The 17,262-nt window shown below is 34.8% G+C and overlaps 1 protein-coding gene across 1 annotated transcript in view; it reads left to right on the top strand.

Annotated features, from left to right (window-relative positions):
* The window catches only part of RC3H1 (ring finger and CCCH-type domains 1), a 67,041-nt gene extending 50,016 nt beyond the window's left edge, over positions 1 to 17,025 (top strand). The window contains exons 10-20 of the mRNA XM_052653705.1: positions 1,187 to 1,468; positions 1,812 to 2,026; positions 3,590 to 3,960; positions 4,515 to 4,682; positions 8,932 to 9,084; positions 11,129 to 11,342; positions 11,798 to 11,888; positions 12,021 to 12,153; positions 13,905 to 14,078; positions 15,374 to 15,489; positions 16,735 to 17,025. Of these exons, the coding sequence (XP_052509665.1) occupies positions 1,187 to 1,468; positions 1,812 to 2,026; positions 3,590 to 3,960; positions 4,515 to 4,682; positions 8,932 to 9,084; positions 11,129 to 11,342; positions 11,798 to 11,888; positions 12,021 to 12,153; positions 13,905 to 14,078; positions 15,374 to 15,489; positions 16,735 to 16,885 (2,068 nt within the window). The 3' untranslated portion in view covers positions 16,886 to 17,025. The remainder of the gene's footprint in view (positions 1 to 1,186; positions 1,469 to 1,811; positions 2,027 to 3,589; positions 3,961 to 4,514; positions 4,683 to 8,931; positions 9,085 to 11,128; positions 11,343 to 11,797; positions 11,889 to 12,020; positions 12,154 to 13,904; positions 14,079 to 15,373; positions 15,490 to 16,734) is intronic.
* Positions 17,026 to 17,262: the final 237 nt, after the last annotated feature.

Raw genomic sequence — 17,262 nt, 5'->3', positions numbered from 1 at the left:
GGACACGGGCTCAGTAGTTGCAGCTCCGAGGCTCTAGAGCACAGGCTCAGTAGCTGTGGCACCCAGGTTTTGTTTCCCCGTGGCATGTGGGATCTTCCTGGACAAGGGATCAAACCTGTCTCCTGCACTGGCAGGTGGTTTCTTTACCACTAAACTGCTAGGGGAGCCCAGGAAAGGATTTTTGAAGAATGACACCTGCATGCATAAAGAAGATGAATAAATTTGATTAAATGAAAGTTAAAAATTAAGATAATGGCTCAAACACCACAGATGTAAAAAAGAAGGAAAAATGGTGGTGAAATGACATGATACCTGTAACACAAAATGATCTCTTACAAATCTATAAGAAAGAGAAGAACCAGTAAATACATGGATCAGACATGTAAACAATTCACCGAAGAAACACAAATGGCCAGCAAACATGTGAAACTATGTTCAGTTTCACTAATTGTTAAAGAAATGCAAATTAAAATAAAACTTGATTTTTTTTTTAACTGTCAGAGACTGAGACTAGCCAATGTTTAATAAGATATTGAAAAAAAGCCCTTTTTTTTTTCTTTTAATCAGTAGGAGTTATAATAGCTTTGGACATTATAACAATTTCTAATGTGCATACATTAAACTTAGTAATTCTGCTTTTGGTTATTTACACAGGTGTGAAGTATATGTATATAATTTTCTATTACCACATTGTTTTAATAGCAAAAATTAGGGGCAACCTAGGTATACTGACATAAAGGAATAGTTAAGATTTTGAAGTAGAGGAAAAAATTTACTAAGCAGCTATCAGTTCAGTTCAGTTCAGTCACTCAGTCGTGTCTGACTCTTTGCCATATATAACACTAGTTCTGTAAATAATAATCTTACAAACGTAAGAATATTAATCTAGTGCATAGAGTGGAAAAATGTGTATTATATACCAAACTGTTAACAGTAGTTACTGTTGATGGGTGGTCCCCCCCAACCCCTACTCCAAAGTTTGTGTATGTGTGTCTGTATATATATGCAGACACACACATATATATACACAAGTTTCCAAGATGATAGCTAGAGCCAGTGTTACAGGAGAATTTCTAGAAAGTGATATGCTCAGTATCTTTTCCTTTTGTATCTTAAATACATTTTATTTCTTGATTTTTGCTTCCACAATTTTGGTTTTTGTTGTGCACCTTTGCTTTTTCTATAGATTTCGTAAAATGAACAAACGCCTGGTTCCCAGAAGACCCCTGAGTGCCTCTTTGGGTCAACTTAATGAGGTGGGCCTGCCTTCAACAGCTATCCTTCCGGAAGAAGGGGCAGTGGATCTGCCTAGCAGAAAAACCCCTGCTCTGCCAAATGGGATTGTATCATCAGGGAATACAGTAACACAACTGATTCCACGAGGGACAGACCCCAGCTACGAGTCCAGTCTGAAACCAGGAAAGATCGATCACCTGAGCAGTAGTGCCCCTGGGTCCCCTCCTGACCTGTACGTTGTTTTTACTAACATTTATTTAAAGTTTCTTTATTGACATAAAGTAGAAGGAAGAAAGAATAATCAGTGTTTTGTTTAGGGGAGGGGAAAACCCTTAACTGGATGGCTCTATTCTGTTGTTCTTTATTTCTATTTCATGTGCCAGTGATATTTTGAGGAACAGTATCGGTGACATAAGATCAAAGTTTGCAAAATTTGTGGAAAACAATGGTTATTGGAAGAAACTGTTTCCCAAATTTTGGCAGTTTGTTTTTTTTTTTTAACATGTAACAGTTTGTATACATTTAGAAATGTTTTCAAGACCTTAAACTTGACATGCAGACTCTTGCTCCTGTAGGCTAGAATCAGTCCCTAAGAGTATTTCTGCCTTGCCTGTTAATCCACATCCTGTACCTCCAAGAGGACCAACAGAGCTGCCCCCTATGCCTGTCACTAAACCTCTTCAGATGGTGGCGCGAGGTTCTCAGCTCTATCCAGCACAGCAGGCTGATGTTTATTACCAGGATCCTCGAGGAGCCGCTCCGCCGTTTGAACCAGCACCTTATCAGCAGGGTAATGATCTTTCATTTATGTCAGTCACTTTTCTTAGGAGTTACAAGAATGATTTCAAGTAAGAGTGACCATATTTTCAGTAACCTCCTCAAAATAAATAAATGCTTTTTTTTAATACTTGGGAAAAAAATGAAGTTATATGGTCAGCTAAATAATATGAAATAAATGAAGTAGCAAAGCTAGGAAAACCAGTTTACCCTAACTGCTAGAAGCAGTTGTATATTAAAAGTGTTTACATATTTATGGAAATAAGTCATTCAGGTAGACAATGGAAATTTGCTGAGGCAGTATATATTCTCCTGACAAAAGTTTTCTTCAAGCATGAGAAAAGAATATAATATTATGGTGAATATAAAACACACATGGTACAATTTTTCCTTTTGGTTGTCACGTAATATTTTTTTCTAGGTCCTATAATATACATGAAAAAATGCAAATATGTACTTCTAAAGAGTTTATAGTACAGAGTCAATATTAGAAAGAATAGAAAACTATATGTGTTAAGAGTATATCTATATACATGTTTGAAATGAGGTGTTCAGTTGTGGTGGTTAATATTAGTGTGGTAGAAATTAACTGCAGGACTCAAGGAAGATCATTGAGAACTTGAGGACTCAAAAGCCTCTGGAAGAATGCCCTAAATAGAGGTTTTGGGAATAGAAAGGAAAATTTACAAATGGATTGTAAATTGAGAGTCTAGAGTCAAGGAGGAGTAAGACTATTGTTAATCCAGGTGTGACTTGAGGTCTGGACTAATGTGGTGAGAAAATAGGAAGAAGGTATTTGAGAAAACAGACATAGCCAGTTTTAATGGTAATACTAGGTATGGAGAATGAGTTTTCACATAATGTAATTCATGTTAAAAAAAATAAACAATGAAGAAAATATATATAGGAAGCTTCTGTCCTAATTGTCAACAGAGGAGCTCATCAGTTGAGGTAAATGTCTTGAAATTGGGAAGCTACTGCCACAACTGTTGGGTCGGGAACTCTAGGAGACTTCCCTGGCAGTCCAGTGGTTAAGATTCCATGTTTCCACTGCAGGGGGCACAGGTTAGTCCCTGGTTGGGGAACTAGAGCCTACGTGCCTTTCAGCATGGCCAAAAAAAAGAACTCTGGAGTTATGCAATTAGCCACTCTATCTATCTATACCAGCAGAATGGATCTTTTGAGGGCCATATCTCTTTCCAGTTAACTCAGTCTCACATTCTAAACTTAAGCAAATGAAAGATTTGTGGAACCTAAGCTTCAGGAAAATAGTTTTTTTGCTTTCCAGTGTTTGCAGTATATTAGGCACACCAGAAAGATGATCAGAGAATTGAGAGAGCCAGTTTACTGTTGTAGACTGTGAGTAGATTGATGTTTTCAATAATTTGGAAGGAGAATTTTTGCTTGATATTTTTCATAAGTCTAGCCTGACTACATACCTACGCAGAGGGGAAAACATCTAAAAAATGAGTGGATTTTTTATTCTTTGCTGTTGAAATATTTTGAAAAGAAAAGTATTACATAGAAAAATAGATTGGCTGATTGTTGCTTTTGGTTGCTCTTTTGTATTGTACAGGTATGTACTATCCACCACCACCACAGTGTGTGTCCCGTTTTGTCCGACCTCCACCATCTGCTCCTGAACCTGGTGCTCCCTACTTGGATCATTATCCGCCATACCTCCAAGATCGTGTAGTAAACTCACAGTATGGCACACAGCCACAACAGTACCCACCTATGTACCCACCACACTATGATGGCCGTCGAGTATACCCTGCTCAGTCTTATGCAAGAGAGGAGATTTTCCGAGAAAGTCCTATACCCATTGAGATTCCACCTGCAGCAGTGCCACCCTATGTACCAGAACCCAGAGAAAGATATCAACAAATGGAAGGTTACTATCCAGTGGCTCCACACCCAACTCAGATCAGACCTTCATACAACAGAGTATGCTGAGTTCTTTTTATTATTATTAATGTAGATTTAATTAGACTGTTGCTTACAGTGATTTTTTGTTTAACCTTTTATCATGGTAATAACGCTTTGATCAGTTAATTCTTTTAAAAGAAAGCATCTTTTGTCACCTTTTCATAATCTTCATAGGTTTAGGTTTTATTTATTTTTTTACTATTAAAAGGGAAATAAATTACCACCCCACTCCCACTAACCCATCTTAGTTTTTGAAAATGTTAGATGATTTTATTAACATTTCTAGATTCATTTAGAAAGTATGGTCTGTGACCAAGAAAAAGAAACTTACATTTAGGTCTTTGGGAAGTCCTGAGAACTTTTAGGGGTTTTGTTTTGTTTTATTAAGTCTTGCTATTTCCAGATGTTAAGATGAGTATCAGTTCAGTTCAGTCGCTCAGTTGTGTCTGACTCTTTGCGACCCCATGAATCACAGCAGATGAGTATACAGGCTAGTTATTCAAAATATGTGCTAAGTGAATCAATGTGTCCTAAAATTCTTTTTCAATTTGTACTCATCTTTTCACTTTCAGGAGCTTCCGTACAGTCGGCTTCCGCCTCCTCCCCAGCCCCATCCTAGTCTAGATGAGCTACATCGAAGACGAAAGGAAATAATGGCACAGCTAGAAGAAAGGAAGGTTATCTCTCCACCTCCCTTTGCACCTTCACCAACATTGCCTCCTACCTTCCATCAGGAGGAGGTAAGCCTGTGGCTTTTTAGTCTTACTTATCAAATTTTCCTTTATCAGCGGTTTAAGTAATCTTCACCCTTCCCAAGATCATGAAGATATTTTTCTGTTTTCTTTTGAAAGGTTTATTATTTCACATTTTGATCTGTAATCCATCTAGAATTGATTTTTGTATATAATATCATAATCTAGTCACAATCAGGTGACTGTTTATGTTTCAGTTTCATTGATCTATTTCTCTGTCCTTCTACCAACACCACATTGTCTTCATGTGGTGATATATGTTTTCCAGTTTTGGTCTTCAGGTTTACCTTTGCTGTTCTTTGTCCTTGGAAGTTCCAAACATACTTTAGAATCAGCATGTGGATGTCCACAGAAACATCTGCTGCAGTTTTTATTAGGAATACATCGAATCTCTGGATCTGCACAACCCAGTATACTAACCACTAGCCACATCTGGATAATGATACCTAAAATAAGCCTAATCTGAGTTCCCTGGTGCTATAAGCATAAAACATATATTGGGTTTGAAGATTTAGTACCCCCTCAAAAATATTTCAGTAATACATTTATATTAATTTATATAGTCTATATAATAATTATGATTATAAATAATATATATTACATGTTAAAATTATACTACTTTGGATTATTAAGTTAAACAAAATGTATTGTTAAAATTATTTAACAATTTAACCTCTTCTCCAGGGAATCTTCCCCTCCCAGCGATTGAACCTGGGTCTCCTGTGTTACAGGCAAATTCTTTACTGTCTGAGCTACCAGAAAAGCTCCCTTTTCATTTTGGATTATTAAATGTATTGTTAAAATTAATTTTATGTTTTTATTTTTTAATGTGCCTATTAAAAAATTTTAGGTTACATATATGGGTCAGTTATATTTTTCACTGGACAGTGTTGCTTTAGATCCATTTGGAGAGAAGTAACATCTTTCCAGTAGTGAGTCTCCAAGAACATGGTATACTCTCCATTTTCTTGAATATTCTTTAATTTCTCTCAATAATGTCCTACCTTGTATGGTTTTCAGTGTCTTTCACATCTTTCATTAAACTTATTCCTAGAAAACTAATGTTTTTGAAGATGTTTTAAATGGAATCCTTTTTGAAGTTTCATGTTCTCTTTGTTCTTATTACAGAGAAATTAAGTAGATTTTTATGAATTTTGATCCTTGTGTTCAGCAGCTTTGGTAGATTTCCCTATTAATTCTAGTATTTGTTAGTGGATTCTTTTGGATTATTGTGTTCTCTATGAATGGTGACCATTTTGCTTTCTCCTTTTCTATTCTTAAGTATTTTCTTTTTCTTATTAGTTATGTACGCTAGATCCTCCAGTGTAATATTAGAAAGAGAAATGATGATAGGTTTTCTTATTTCTGGTCTTTGAGCAAATGAAACTTCTAACAGTTTACCATTATATTTGCTGTCAGCTTTTTCTAGATCATCTTTATCAGGTTAATAAAGTTTCCCTGTATCTTAGTTTTAGACTATTTTTGTAACTGAGACATGTCAAAGTTTTGTTAAACTCAATAGCGAGGAAAACAGTAGGATGATAAGATTGATTCAAGTACAAGAGACAGCTAATATAAGTAGTGAAAGGCAGAAAAACGCTGAAATAGAGTTGCTAGAATAAACTATTGAATAAATTAGAGAGTAATAAACAATAATTTCAAGACTGCTAAAAGTTATTATGAGTATTATCTTACTATCTTTTTAATGTCAGTGGCACCCCACTCCATTACTCTTGCCTGGAAAATCCCATGCATGGAGGAGCCTAGTAGGCTGCACTCCATGGGGTCGCTAAGAGTCGGACACAACTGAGCGACTTCACTTTGACTTTTCACTTTCATGCATTGGAGAAGGAAATGGCAACCCACTCCAGTGTTCTTGCCTAAAGAATCCCAGGGACGGGGGAGCCCGGTGGGCTGCCATCTATGGGGTCACACAGTCGGACACGACTGAAACGACTTAGCAGCAGCAGCAGTAGCATGTTAGTAATAATTTTTTTCCTTGGTTAGTCTTACTAGGGATTTATCATCTTTTCAGAAAGCTATCTTTTTGCTTTGTTGATCTTATGTATTTATTTTGGCTTGTTGTTACACATACTGCCTCAGCTCAGTGTGTATAGCCATTTTAAGTCAAATAGGTTTTTTTCATATGGATACAGTTTATATTATGTAAGGAAAATGTCTTACATGTTTTATGTGTAGAATTATAATTCTAAACAGTATTTCTAAGCAATGAAAGTTGAAAAGTAAAGTATACCATATTGCATATAATAAACAGTAAACTTTGGGATGTATGAAAGTAAAATTACTAAAGATAGTTCACAGTATCTAGCTTTCCTATCTAAACACTGGATGAATTTTCCACAGTAATGTAGGTTAGGTTAATTAGTAAAACTGTAACATCTTCTCTTAATATAATTTTACTTGTAAAGATTAAACATGACATGATATTTTTTCAAAAACTATTAGAGACATCCCTGAGCTTTGTTATGCCATACCATTTTTTGAAAAATATGGAAAGCAATATGACACCATGGAAAGTGAGCCAGTTTTAGAATGAAATACACTTATCTGTCAGGCTCAGTTTTGTGGCTCAGATCTTTTGTAAGTTACTTAGCTTTCCTTAACCTTGAGGCTCAGGTTTCTCTATTTGTAAATCAAGCAAAACAAAACCTACCTCATAGTGCTGTGGTGAAAATTAAATGTGACATAAGGCATCTGGCACATAGTGGGCATTCAGTAAATTATAACTATTTGTATTTTTTTTTATTTCTAAAAAATAATAATGTGTGACTGTTAAGGAACTTTAGAATTTGTCTCATTACTAACATAACAAAGCTATATAATTAAACTTTAGTTCTCATTATTACAACCCAGCATATAGTTATACTAAACTGATATATTATGAAAATAATGTAACATAGAAATTTCTCCAAAATCTCATTTTCTGTATCATTGTCATTTATTATATATTTCAACTTGTTAATATGTATTTCAACTTTTCTATACATGAACTAATGTATCATTATAATTTTTAATAGGATTATTTAGTAATTACATCTTCAGGTTTTGTGTTTTGCATATTTTTGGTTTTTGTTTTTACTTGACCAATTATCCTGCATGTCTTGCTGTTGGAGGCAGAAAATGGTCTTGTTAGTAGGTCATGTCTTTTAAAAAACTAGCTGTTTTATACAAAATTTGTATGTGGAGGAGACATGTAAAAAAGAGATGGAATTTTTAAAATAGAAGTAGGACAAAAAAAAATGGAAAGAGATTATACACAATGGAAACAGGAGTTGTGCTTGAAAAGGTGTGGTATTTATCAACAGCAGATCCTTCTGCCATTGCAGAAGACCAGAATGATGACTCAGAAAATAGAATTTTTTATTTTATTTTTTTTCAGTATAGGGGAAGCATAGAGTCATTTAAATGTACCAGTATCCCCCTGGAGTGTTAGTATGCCAATATGTACATCTGTGATAAAGTGAAGGCAATTTAATAGTGTCCTAGCACTCCTTATACTGGTATAACCTTGTTCAGATCACCCATGTTGTCTCACCTGGACTTGAAGAACATGTGAGATAGTGTAAGCACTTAGAAGGCTGTAAAAGGTTACACAAATGTGAATGTAAGTAAAAATACATCAGACTTAGAATACCTATTTGGTTATTATATAACTTCAGAGCTCATCTTAAGAAAAGAAAATTTGGAATCTTCACTTCATTGAATCAACATAAGGACCAGATTTTATTCAAGATACAGTTGTTGCTATTGAAGAGATTTCAGGGAAAAAGTCATTATGTCATCATGTACTTACATAGAACATTTAAGATTACATTTTAAAGAGTGTTTAGTGCTCTTGCTTACCTGAAATATTATTGAAAGAAACATTAAAAAGAGTCTAGCAAAACCAGGGCCTAGTACTTATTTGCTTAAATGTTAACTTAATCTGTTGAGAAAGAGGATGAGCAAATTGCTTCAAAAATCCTAATTTGATTCTTTGAAAGATTTTGAGATACTTCTTTTTGACCTTGTGTTAACAAAGTGTAATGGCTCTACATCAGTTTTTGTTTGTTTTATATTTTTCATAGTCAACAAAACTCTTCTATTGTGACACAAATCAAATAACCATTATTTTGTTGCTTTAGCATGATGTTCTAGAGAAATTCCTGCTTTCTCTGTGTTGTTACTCATAGACCTGTTTCCTATTTTGTTTCCTTTTTCTTTTTTCTATCCCTAGTTTTTGGATGAAGACTTGAAGGTAGCTGGGAAATACAAAGGAAATGATTATAGCCAGTATTCACCCTGGTCATGTGACACTATTGGCTCCTACATTGGAACCAAAGATGCAAAACCTAAAGATGTTGTGGCAGCAGGGAGTGTGGAAATGATGGTATGTGTAACAGCTAAGCCATAATTCTATACTGTGTGATTGAATTATATTTAAAACTTTTTAAAATTTCTTTTATAATTCTTAACTCTTAAGTTTAAACAATAAAGTTGAATTAGTGAACAACACTAGTTTTTGTGTCACAATTATAGTTACTTAGCTTCAAATAAGCTGTGGTATACTGAAATGTATTACACTAAAATCATTTTATTTTTTAACAAAAACTAGTGTAACACCAGTGGATCTCATACTCAAGCTTAAAATATATGACTATTTTATCTTAATTGCTTCTTTATCCTTTAAAGAAATAAAACTTTACCTAAGTAATTAAATCCAACTTTCTATACGTCCCTAACCTCATTTTCTGCTTCTCTCCTTCCCTGGAGTTAAGGTAAATCCTATCCTGAATTGAGAGTTTATTTCATGGATACTTTTATTCGACTTATAAACAATTTTGTTTTGAATATTTATAGACCTTATACATATTATAAATTTCAGCTTATGTTTTCTTTCAGCATTGTTTTTGAGATGTATCCAAATTTATATCCAGTCCAAATTCATTCATTTTCACTTCTTTTATCAGATACCATTTCTGATAACTGATATACAATAAATAAATATAATTGTTTATTCATTTTTGTGTTGATATTTTTAGGCTGTTTTTGATCTTTTATTATTATCTACAGTGCTACAGTAAACATTCTTGCCTATGTTTCCTTGTTTACATGCATGAAATTTATGTTTAGGAGTAGTGTTGAGTTAAAAGTATGCCTTGACTTTTTTTTTTACTATTATTCTTAAGCCATTTACCTTATTAATTCTAAGAAAGATTCCCTGGGTTGTTAGATGTAGATTTTCAAAGAGAAAGACTTGTCCAGCAGGTTGAGAGAAGACCAGTTCTTGGTAATAGAAAAGCAAGACTTAGATGCCAGTATAACTGTAAATGAGTGAAATAGCATCTATAGCATGAATATGATTAGATGCCAGGCAATAAAAAAAGAAGAAAGAGAAAGAAAGGAATATAGAGGAGAAAAAAGCAGAAAGGAACCTTTTGCTTTTCTGTAGTGGATTTAGGGCAACATTGTTTTTAGGCCATAAAAAACAGCCTCTCTCAGAACAGGAATGAGATAAGGTAAGGAGGCAGAGTAGATAGAAACCTTTGTTTCAGAGAGAGTAATTAAAATGAGTTTTATAAATTACTGAAGAATAAAAATGTCCAACTTAACCTACATGTTGTTGAACATTTCCCAAATGGATAAAAATCTCCCCCATTGTTTCTCAAACATGAATCTCGATGTGAATTCTGATCCTTAGAATTTAACCTAAGGATCTGTTAAAGTTCAAGTTCTAATTCAGTAAGACTGGGATGAGACCTGAAATTCTGCATTTTTAATGAGTTCTACAGTGATGCTGTTGCTTCTGGACTTTGGGCTTTACTTTGGGCTTCCCTGGTGGCTCAGCTGGTAAAGAATCCGCCTGCAATGTGGGAGACCTGGGTTCGATACCTGGGTTTGGAAGATCCCCTGGAGAAGGGAATGGCTACCTACTCCAGTATTCTGGCCTGGAGAATTCCGTGGACTATGAAGTCCTTGGGGCACAAAGAGTCAGACAGGACTAAGTGACTTTCACTTCGCTTTAAGTAGCAAGGATCGGACAATTCAGTTTCCATTTATCTTTCTGACTGAAATCCCTTTTAAAAGCCTATGTTGGCACATATTTTTCAAGAATGTTTATATATATCTATTTGAATGTGTACATATATATATTTGTATTTGTGTATATATATGTGTGTGTTTGTATATATATATATATATGTATACTGGATAATGATGTAAAAAATATTTCTGATGATGTAGAAAAAAATACCATTATAAGGAGTAATCAGAGATTCAAAAGGTAGTGTTTTATATGACAAGTAAAAGCAACCAATGATTTTAGTTTTTACCAGTAAAAACATTATGCTGTATTTTAACCTTATTACAGAGCTAAAGGAAATTATGTTAGAGATCAAAGTGAGGGGTGGATTTCTCATTTCATTTTTTCTCAGAATGTGGAGAGTAAAGGAATGAGAGACCAGCGATTGGACCTTCAGAGAAGAGCAGCAGAAACCAGTGATGATGATCTCATCCCATTTGGAGACCGACCAACAGTATCTCGGTTTGGTGCCATTTCTCGAACTTCCAAAACGATATATCAGGGTGCTGGCCCAATGCAGGCCATGGCACCTCAGGGAGCTCCGACAAAATCTATTAACATTTCAGGTAATCAGAGGTAACCAGATTTTAGAGGGTTCATATTCACAACTGCCAACACTACCTTCTCCCTATTTACCATCAGTGCTCTTCATAATCTTCAGGGCAGTAGTCTTCAAAGTTTTCTGTGGAATTAGCCCTGCAGAAAAGTAATTATAACCTGGGGAATTATAGGGGTACAAACTAAAATGTCTGTATATGAGGATAACCTATGTGTTTTTTAATAGTTTCATTGTTTTTGTTAAAATAACACATCTTACTTTTTTAAAATTCATACCAGAGGAAAAATTACAAAGACTGATATTTTAGTGGGGAAAAAACAAACATCAATATGCTATTACCATTTTGGTAGCCATCTTTGAAGATAACTATACAGAATATAGCTTTGACTTTTAGACTGTGACTACCTGAAAAGAAGAATCAAATCCGTGAATTGCATGTCACTGTAAATTACTCTCTTACAGATTATGGTCCATATGGAACCCATGGTGGCTGGGGAGGTTCTCCATATTCTCCTCATCAAAACATACCTTCTCAGGGACACTTCAGTGAGAGGTATTACGTCATTCTTGTAACTTTTACAAACCTTTAAAATAACTCATCTTGCTTTGTTTTTCTGATCAATAGTGTTTTTTTTTTTTTTTAATAAAATTTAAAATTTATTCCACATTTTCCTTCCCACCAAAGGGAGAGAATATCTATATCAGAAGTGGCTAGTCATGGAAAACCCCTTCCGTCTGCTGAGAGGGAACAGCTACGACTAGAATTACAGCAACTAAACCATCAAATTAGCCAACAGACCCAGCTACGTGGACTAGAGGTACAAGCTTAGAGATATTCCAGTTTTTAAAGCGTTCTCAAAGACATTTTAAAAGGAGGAACTTTTGAGGTTCAATGAACCTCAAACTTTAAAGTCTTTTTCTTAAGAGTTAGTATAGGTGTCCATTTTTCAAAGAATTTTAATACTTTGAAGTTTTCAGACTTCTGGAAATTTAGAATTTCTATTATCTGAGAATAGAAAACCTATTTTATATGTTTTATATGTTATTATATATTATATATAAACTCCTTTTATATTTTTATACTATATAATATTTTAGATAATCTAAATTTCCTAGATTATCTAAAATATAAAATAAAATATATAAAAGGAGCTTATATTCCCTGATAACACATTTAAGTTGAGGGTATACGATATAGTTTTTTAATCAATAGATGGTTTTAACTTAATTTTGTTTTTAATTTCTCACATTTTCTTTAATTGTAAAAATTTCTCTTACTTCTTTTATTCCTCAATATCTTTAGTAAAAGCTCACAACTTTGACCTAAAAAAAAAAATCCTCTACATAATAACAATACCTTTCATTAATATAGTTTTTTCACTTCATAAGTTATTATTACATATCTTATTTGACCCATACGGGTTCCTGACACGTAGATTGGGCGAGTGGTATTTTCCTTCCTTTTTGGTTGAAGGATATGAATTTCACAGAGATTGAACATGAACCCAAGTCTTCATACTCCAAGTTCAGTGTTCTTTCCACCATGCTGTCTAGTACTTAAGAGAAACAGAATGTCAGAAGACAAAAAATTCCTGAAATTCTTTAAGTGCCACATCAGAAGACTAGGTTTTGTTTATATTATCCTTTGGATTGGAACATAGACTTTGAATATGAAAAGCTAAAGACATTCTAGTGATAAATGCATTGCTTTCTCCTGAAGAAAAAGATACTCTTAGAATGTTAGTCTTTATCTTTCTACCAAGATCTTTAAAATATGTAAGGCATTGCTTTGGAAATAAATTTCTAACTGATTCTGTCTTAGACTTTCTTACTAGCAAGACCAGTAGGTAGGATGTTTTGTGTGTTTGCTTGCTTGTTTTTGAGCATGTTTCTGGCTTATACTCTTATGTAAGTGATAAAGTTTAGATATATAAACCTGTATAGTATTCATGTTTGTCTCCTTTTTCCATTGCTTTATTTACATTGGTCCAAAACTGCTTGCTAATTCCTATTGTAAGAAAAAAGAATGCTATGTTTATTATGTTATCTTCAGGTAACTAGTTATTAAAGATTTAGACCTTTAACTTCATAAAATATAATTCTTTACCTTGCTCTTTCATGGCTTTTTATCTTAGTTGAAATTTCCTAGACTGATTTTCTGTTCCAAAAACTTTCATCATTGTTTAACTCACTGTGGTTAAAAGTCCTTGTCATTATTGAAGTTTCATTGAAAGAAATTATAGAATTTATTTCAGAGAAATTCAGTTAAAAAGAAAAAAAAACACATTTATAATTCCCCCCCCCACATTTATAGTTGACTTCTCTCTTAAATAAGAAGAGTGACTTAAACCAAAGATTAAATTACTGTTCACCAAGTTTAAATCCCCCATCTTTTTCCTTTTTATTCAAATGGTATTCAAAGAAACAGTGCCTTATAGTTGGATCATTTTTATTGCAAATATATGTGAGTAATAAGCTACTTAAGGCTGTGGTCTGGAATCGGGCCTAGTCACTCTCTGCTTGGTGTGAAATGTGTTGAGCTGTGTATGTGCTTGGCTTTATGCACTAGGCTGTTAGTAACAGACTGGTGTTGCAGAGGGAGGCGAACACCTTGGCAGGCCAGTCACAGCCCCCACCACCACCACCTCCAAAATGGCCTGGAATGATCTCAAGTGAGCAGTTGAGCTTGGAACTGCACCAGGTGGAAAGGGAAATTGGGAAGAGAACCCGGGAACTGAGTATGGTAAGTGTTACTGTGGAAAGAGAGAGGGAAGGTGAAAGGAAACCTGTGTGTAGTTGTGTCACTGAACTTGTGGCTCTAGAGTTCTAGAATCATCTAGAGCTATAGAATCATCACCCCAAGGCTGAAATGAGTGATTAGTACTTAGAAAGAGTGTCATGAAAATTGACTGCCTTCTTATTTTATCACTTTTCTCCTCATGTATCTATTGGTTTGAGTGTGTTTTTTTTGTCTTACTTTTCTGTATTTATAATAAAGTTTCGAGGAAAACAGGGTGCTTATCTGAAAGTTACTAAATTTCTGTTAAACATGTTGGTTAAGGAAGCAGAGGGGATGGCATTTTTTGCAGTGCTATGTTATCCAAGGGCTTCCTTGAAGCTCATTTGGTAAAGAATCTGCCTGCAATGTCAGGAGACTCCGGTTAGATTCCTGAGTCAGGAAGATCTGCTCGAGAAGGAATAGGCTACCATCCAGTATTCTTGGGCTTCCCTTGTGGCTCAGCTGGTAAAGAATCTACCTGCAATGTGGGAGACCTGGGTTCGATCCCTGGGTTGGGAAGATCCCCTGGAGAAGGGAAAGGCTACCCACTCCAGTATTCTGGCTTGGAGAATTCCATGGCCTGTGTAGCCTATGGGATCGCAAAGATTCAGACACGACTGAGTGACTTTCACATCACATGTTATACAAAGGTATATATTACCAAGTAACATTTCTAGGTTTCACAGCCCTTAAGTTATTGATGACGTGTTTTTTTGTCATGAATGAAATGATGTCAGCATATTCTCTCCTGTGGAATTGAGTCCACAGATATGCTTAGGATTTATGTTATGGTACACGAACACTTATTTCAGTAAATTTTGAATCTTAGGTGATTGAAACATTCCTTCAGATTGCATGGTAATTGATATTTCTTTTTGTTGTTGTTGCATAGTTTTCACATTCTTTTAAAGGAAATACATGGGGCTTGCTTGTTTTTCTGTTTTCAATAAATGTATTATAGATACATTTGACTTGATTTTACTTTGACTTGATTTTTCTGAATCATCAGTTTTCCTGTGAGATTTTCCAGTGTTAACATGAGACATTGCCCCCTTATTGCCCATCTTGGATGATGAGCAAGTGGACCATACTCCACTATATTTTTGTGTTGCTGTTCTTTTAATCTGCCTGTTTCTTTGGTCATTTTACAGAACTACATGTGATTTCTGTTCATCACTTTGTATTACTTATAGCTGGTTTCTCCTCCATCAGCACTATTAAATAGAAGATAATCAAATTTATTTCCTTTTCTTTCAAAGGAGAACCAGTGTTCTCTGGACATGAAAAGCAAATTGAATACAAGTAAGCAAGCAGAAAATGGACAACCAGAACCACAAAATAAGGTTCCAGCTGAGGACCTTACGTTGACATTCAGGTAAGGAAAGGGACACTTCCATATAGTCTCATACAGTCATGATAGAAGCACTCTCATAAATATAATTTGATTTTTACAATATCATTACTTTGTATACCTTGAGAAAAGAATATTTTTAAATTTGAGAGTTAATAAAGGGGCTTCCTTAGTGGCTCAGTGGTAAAGAACCTCCCTGTCAGTGCAGCAGAAACACTGGGTTCAATCCCTGGGTTGGAAGATCCCCTGGAGAAGGAAATGACACACCACTCCAGTATTCTTGCCTGGAAAATTCTATGGATAGAAGGAACCTGGAGCGCTACAATCCATGTGGTCACAAAGAGTTGGACACAACCTAACAACTAAACAACAAAAAGGAGTTAATAAAACTTATTTTAGAATAGAGTCAAGGTTGAATTATCTGTTATATCCTGTATAGATATATCTTGAATTATCTATCCAGGAAATGAAAATTTCTGCTTCGATCTCCTTCTTCCCCTTAAAACCATTGTTAACATTTTGATGTCTATATACCCTTAAGTGTGCAGGCATTTAGCCTCTTTCACCCACATATCCCCTGTTCTATCCCTCCTGGTTTTTAATTTGGTCTATCCATATCACCCATTAGTCTTCTACAGGTACAGAAGAATACATATCAGCTATTACGAACAACCCTGCAAAAAATATATTGTAGTTAATTCTTTGTACATCTTGCACCTTAGGATATTTTGCAGCTAGGGCACTTTGAGGCTTTTAATGCATAGTCCTGAGTTGCCTTCCTGATGATATACAACAATCTCTAATGCTCTGTTGCTTCCAGGCTTAAGTTTTTGTCTGTTTAAATCCATGTGTTATCTTGTCCTAGTAAACCTGCTAAAGCAGGGGTCAGCATTTTTCCTAAAGGCCAAATAGTGAATATTTAAAATTATTAGTCTTACTATCCATGTCAGAACTCTCAGTTCTGCTGTTGTAATGTGAAAGCAGTCATAGACAATATGTAAACAGATGGGCAGGCTGTATTCCAATAAAACTTTTTTACAGAAACAGCTAAACAAAACAAAAACCAGTCACCTAGCTTGTCTTAGTTTGCCAGCCTATATGCTAAAATAAAGCATGGATATAGAGCTGTAAATTAAAGTTTGAAAGCCATTCATGTATTTTCCATAGTGCTATATAGAAAGGCCCTGTTGATTTTATTCTACTAATAATCAGTTTTCTCTCCTCTTTTAAAATTCCAACTCTTTTCTTTTTTTTTTTAAATGTTAACAGTGACGTGCCTAATGGATCAGCATTGACACAAGAGAATATCAGCCTCCTGTCCAACAAGACCAGCTCTCTGAACCTGTCAGAGGACCCTGAGGGAGGAGGGGACAATAATGACTCCCAGAGATCAGGAGTTACATCCAGTTCTACTCCCTAAAATATGAGGAGTCCTACCTTTATCTTCTGCTCCTAACCAGTCTGTGGGGCATTAGGGGTAGGAGAACAGATAACTTCTTAAACTTTCTCTGAGAGTGGTCAGAGAAATCCAGGAAAAGCACCGGAGGCAATGTGCACAAACATCACTACTAAAAACAAACTCTGCACATAGTTCACATTAATGCATTTTTTAATTTAAAGAAAAAGAAAATTAGCAGTATCTGCAAGCAATTCAGATTAAATTTGTTTTTGTTCTGTGAATGAACTTTATTTTAATAACTTTGGACGCCTTGGATCCAGGGCTTTAAAAAAAAAAAGAAGATATTATATATACACTCTGTTTGATTAATTGTATGATCTTAATGAAGTAGATTTTTC

The sequence above is a fragment of the Budorcas taxicolor genome, chromosome 16 (genome assembly GCF_023091745.1).
Source record: "Budorcas taxicolor isolate Tak-1 chromosome 16, Takin1.1, whole genome shotgun sequence".
Taxonomy (NCBI): domain Eukaryota; kingdom Metazoa; phylum Chordata; class Mammalia; order Artiodactyla; family Bovidae; genus Budorcas; species Budorcas taxicolor.
Note: the sequence above shows the minus strand (reverse complement) of the source record. Positions and strands in the feature narration are given on the sequence as shown.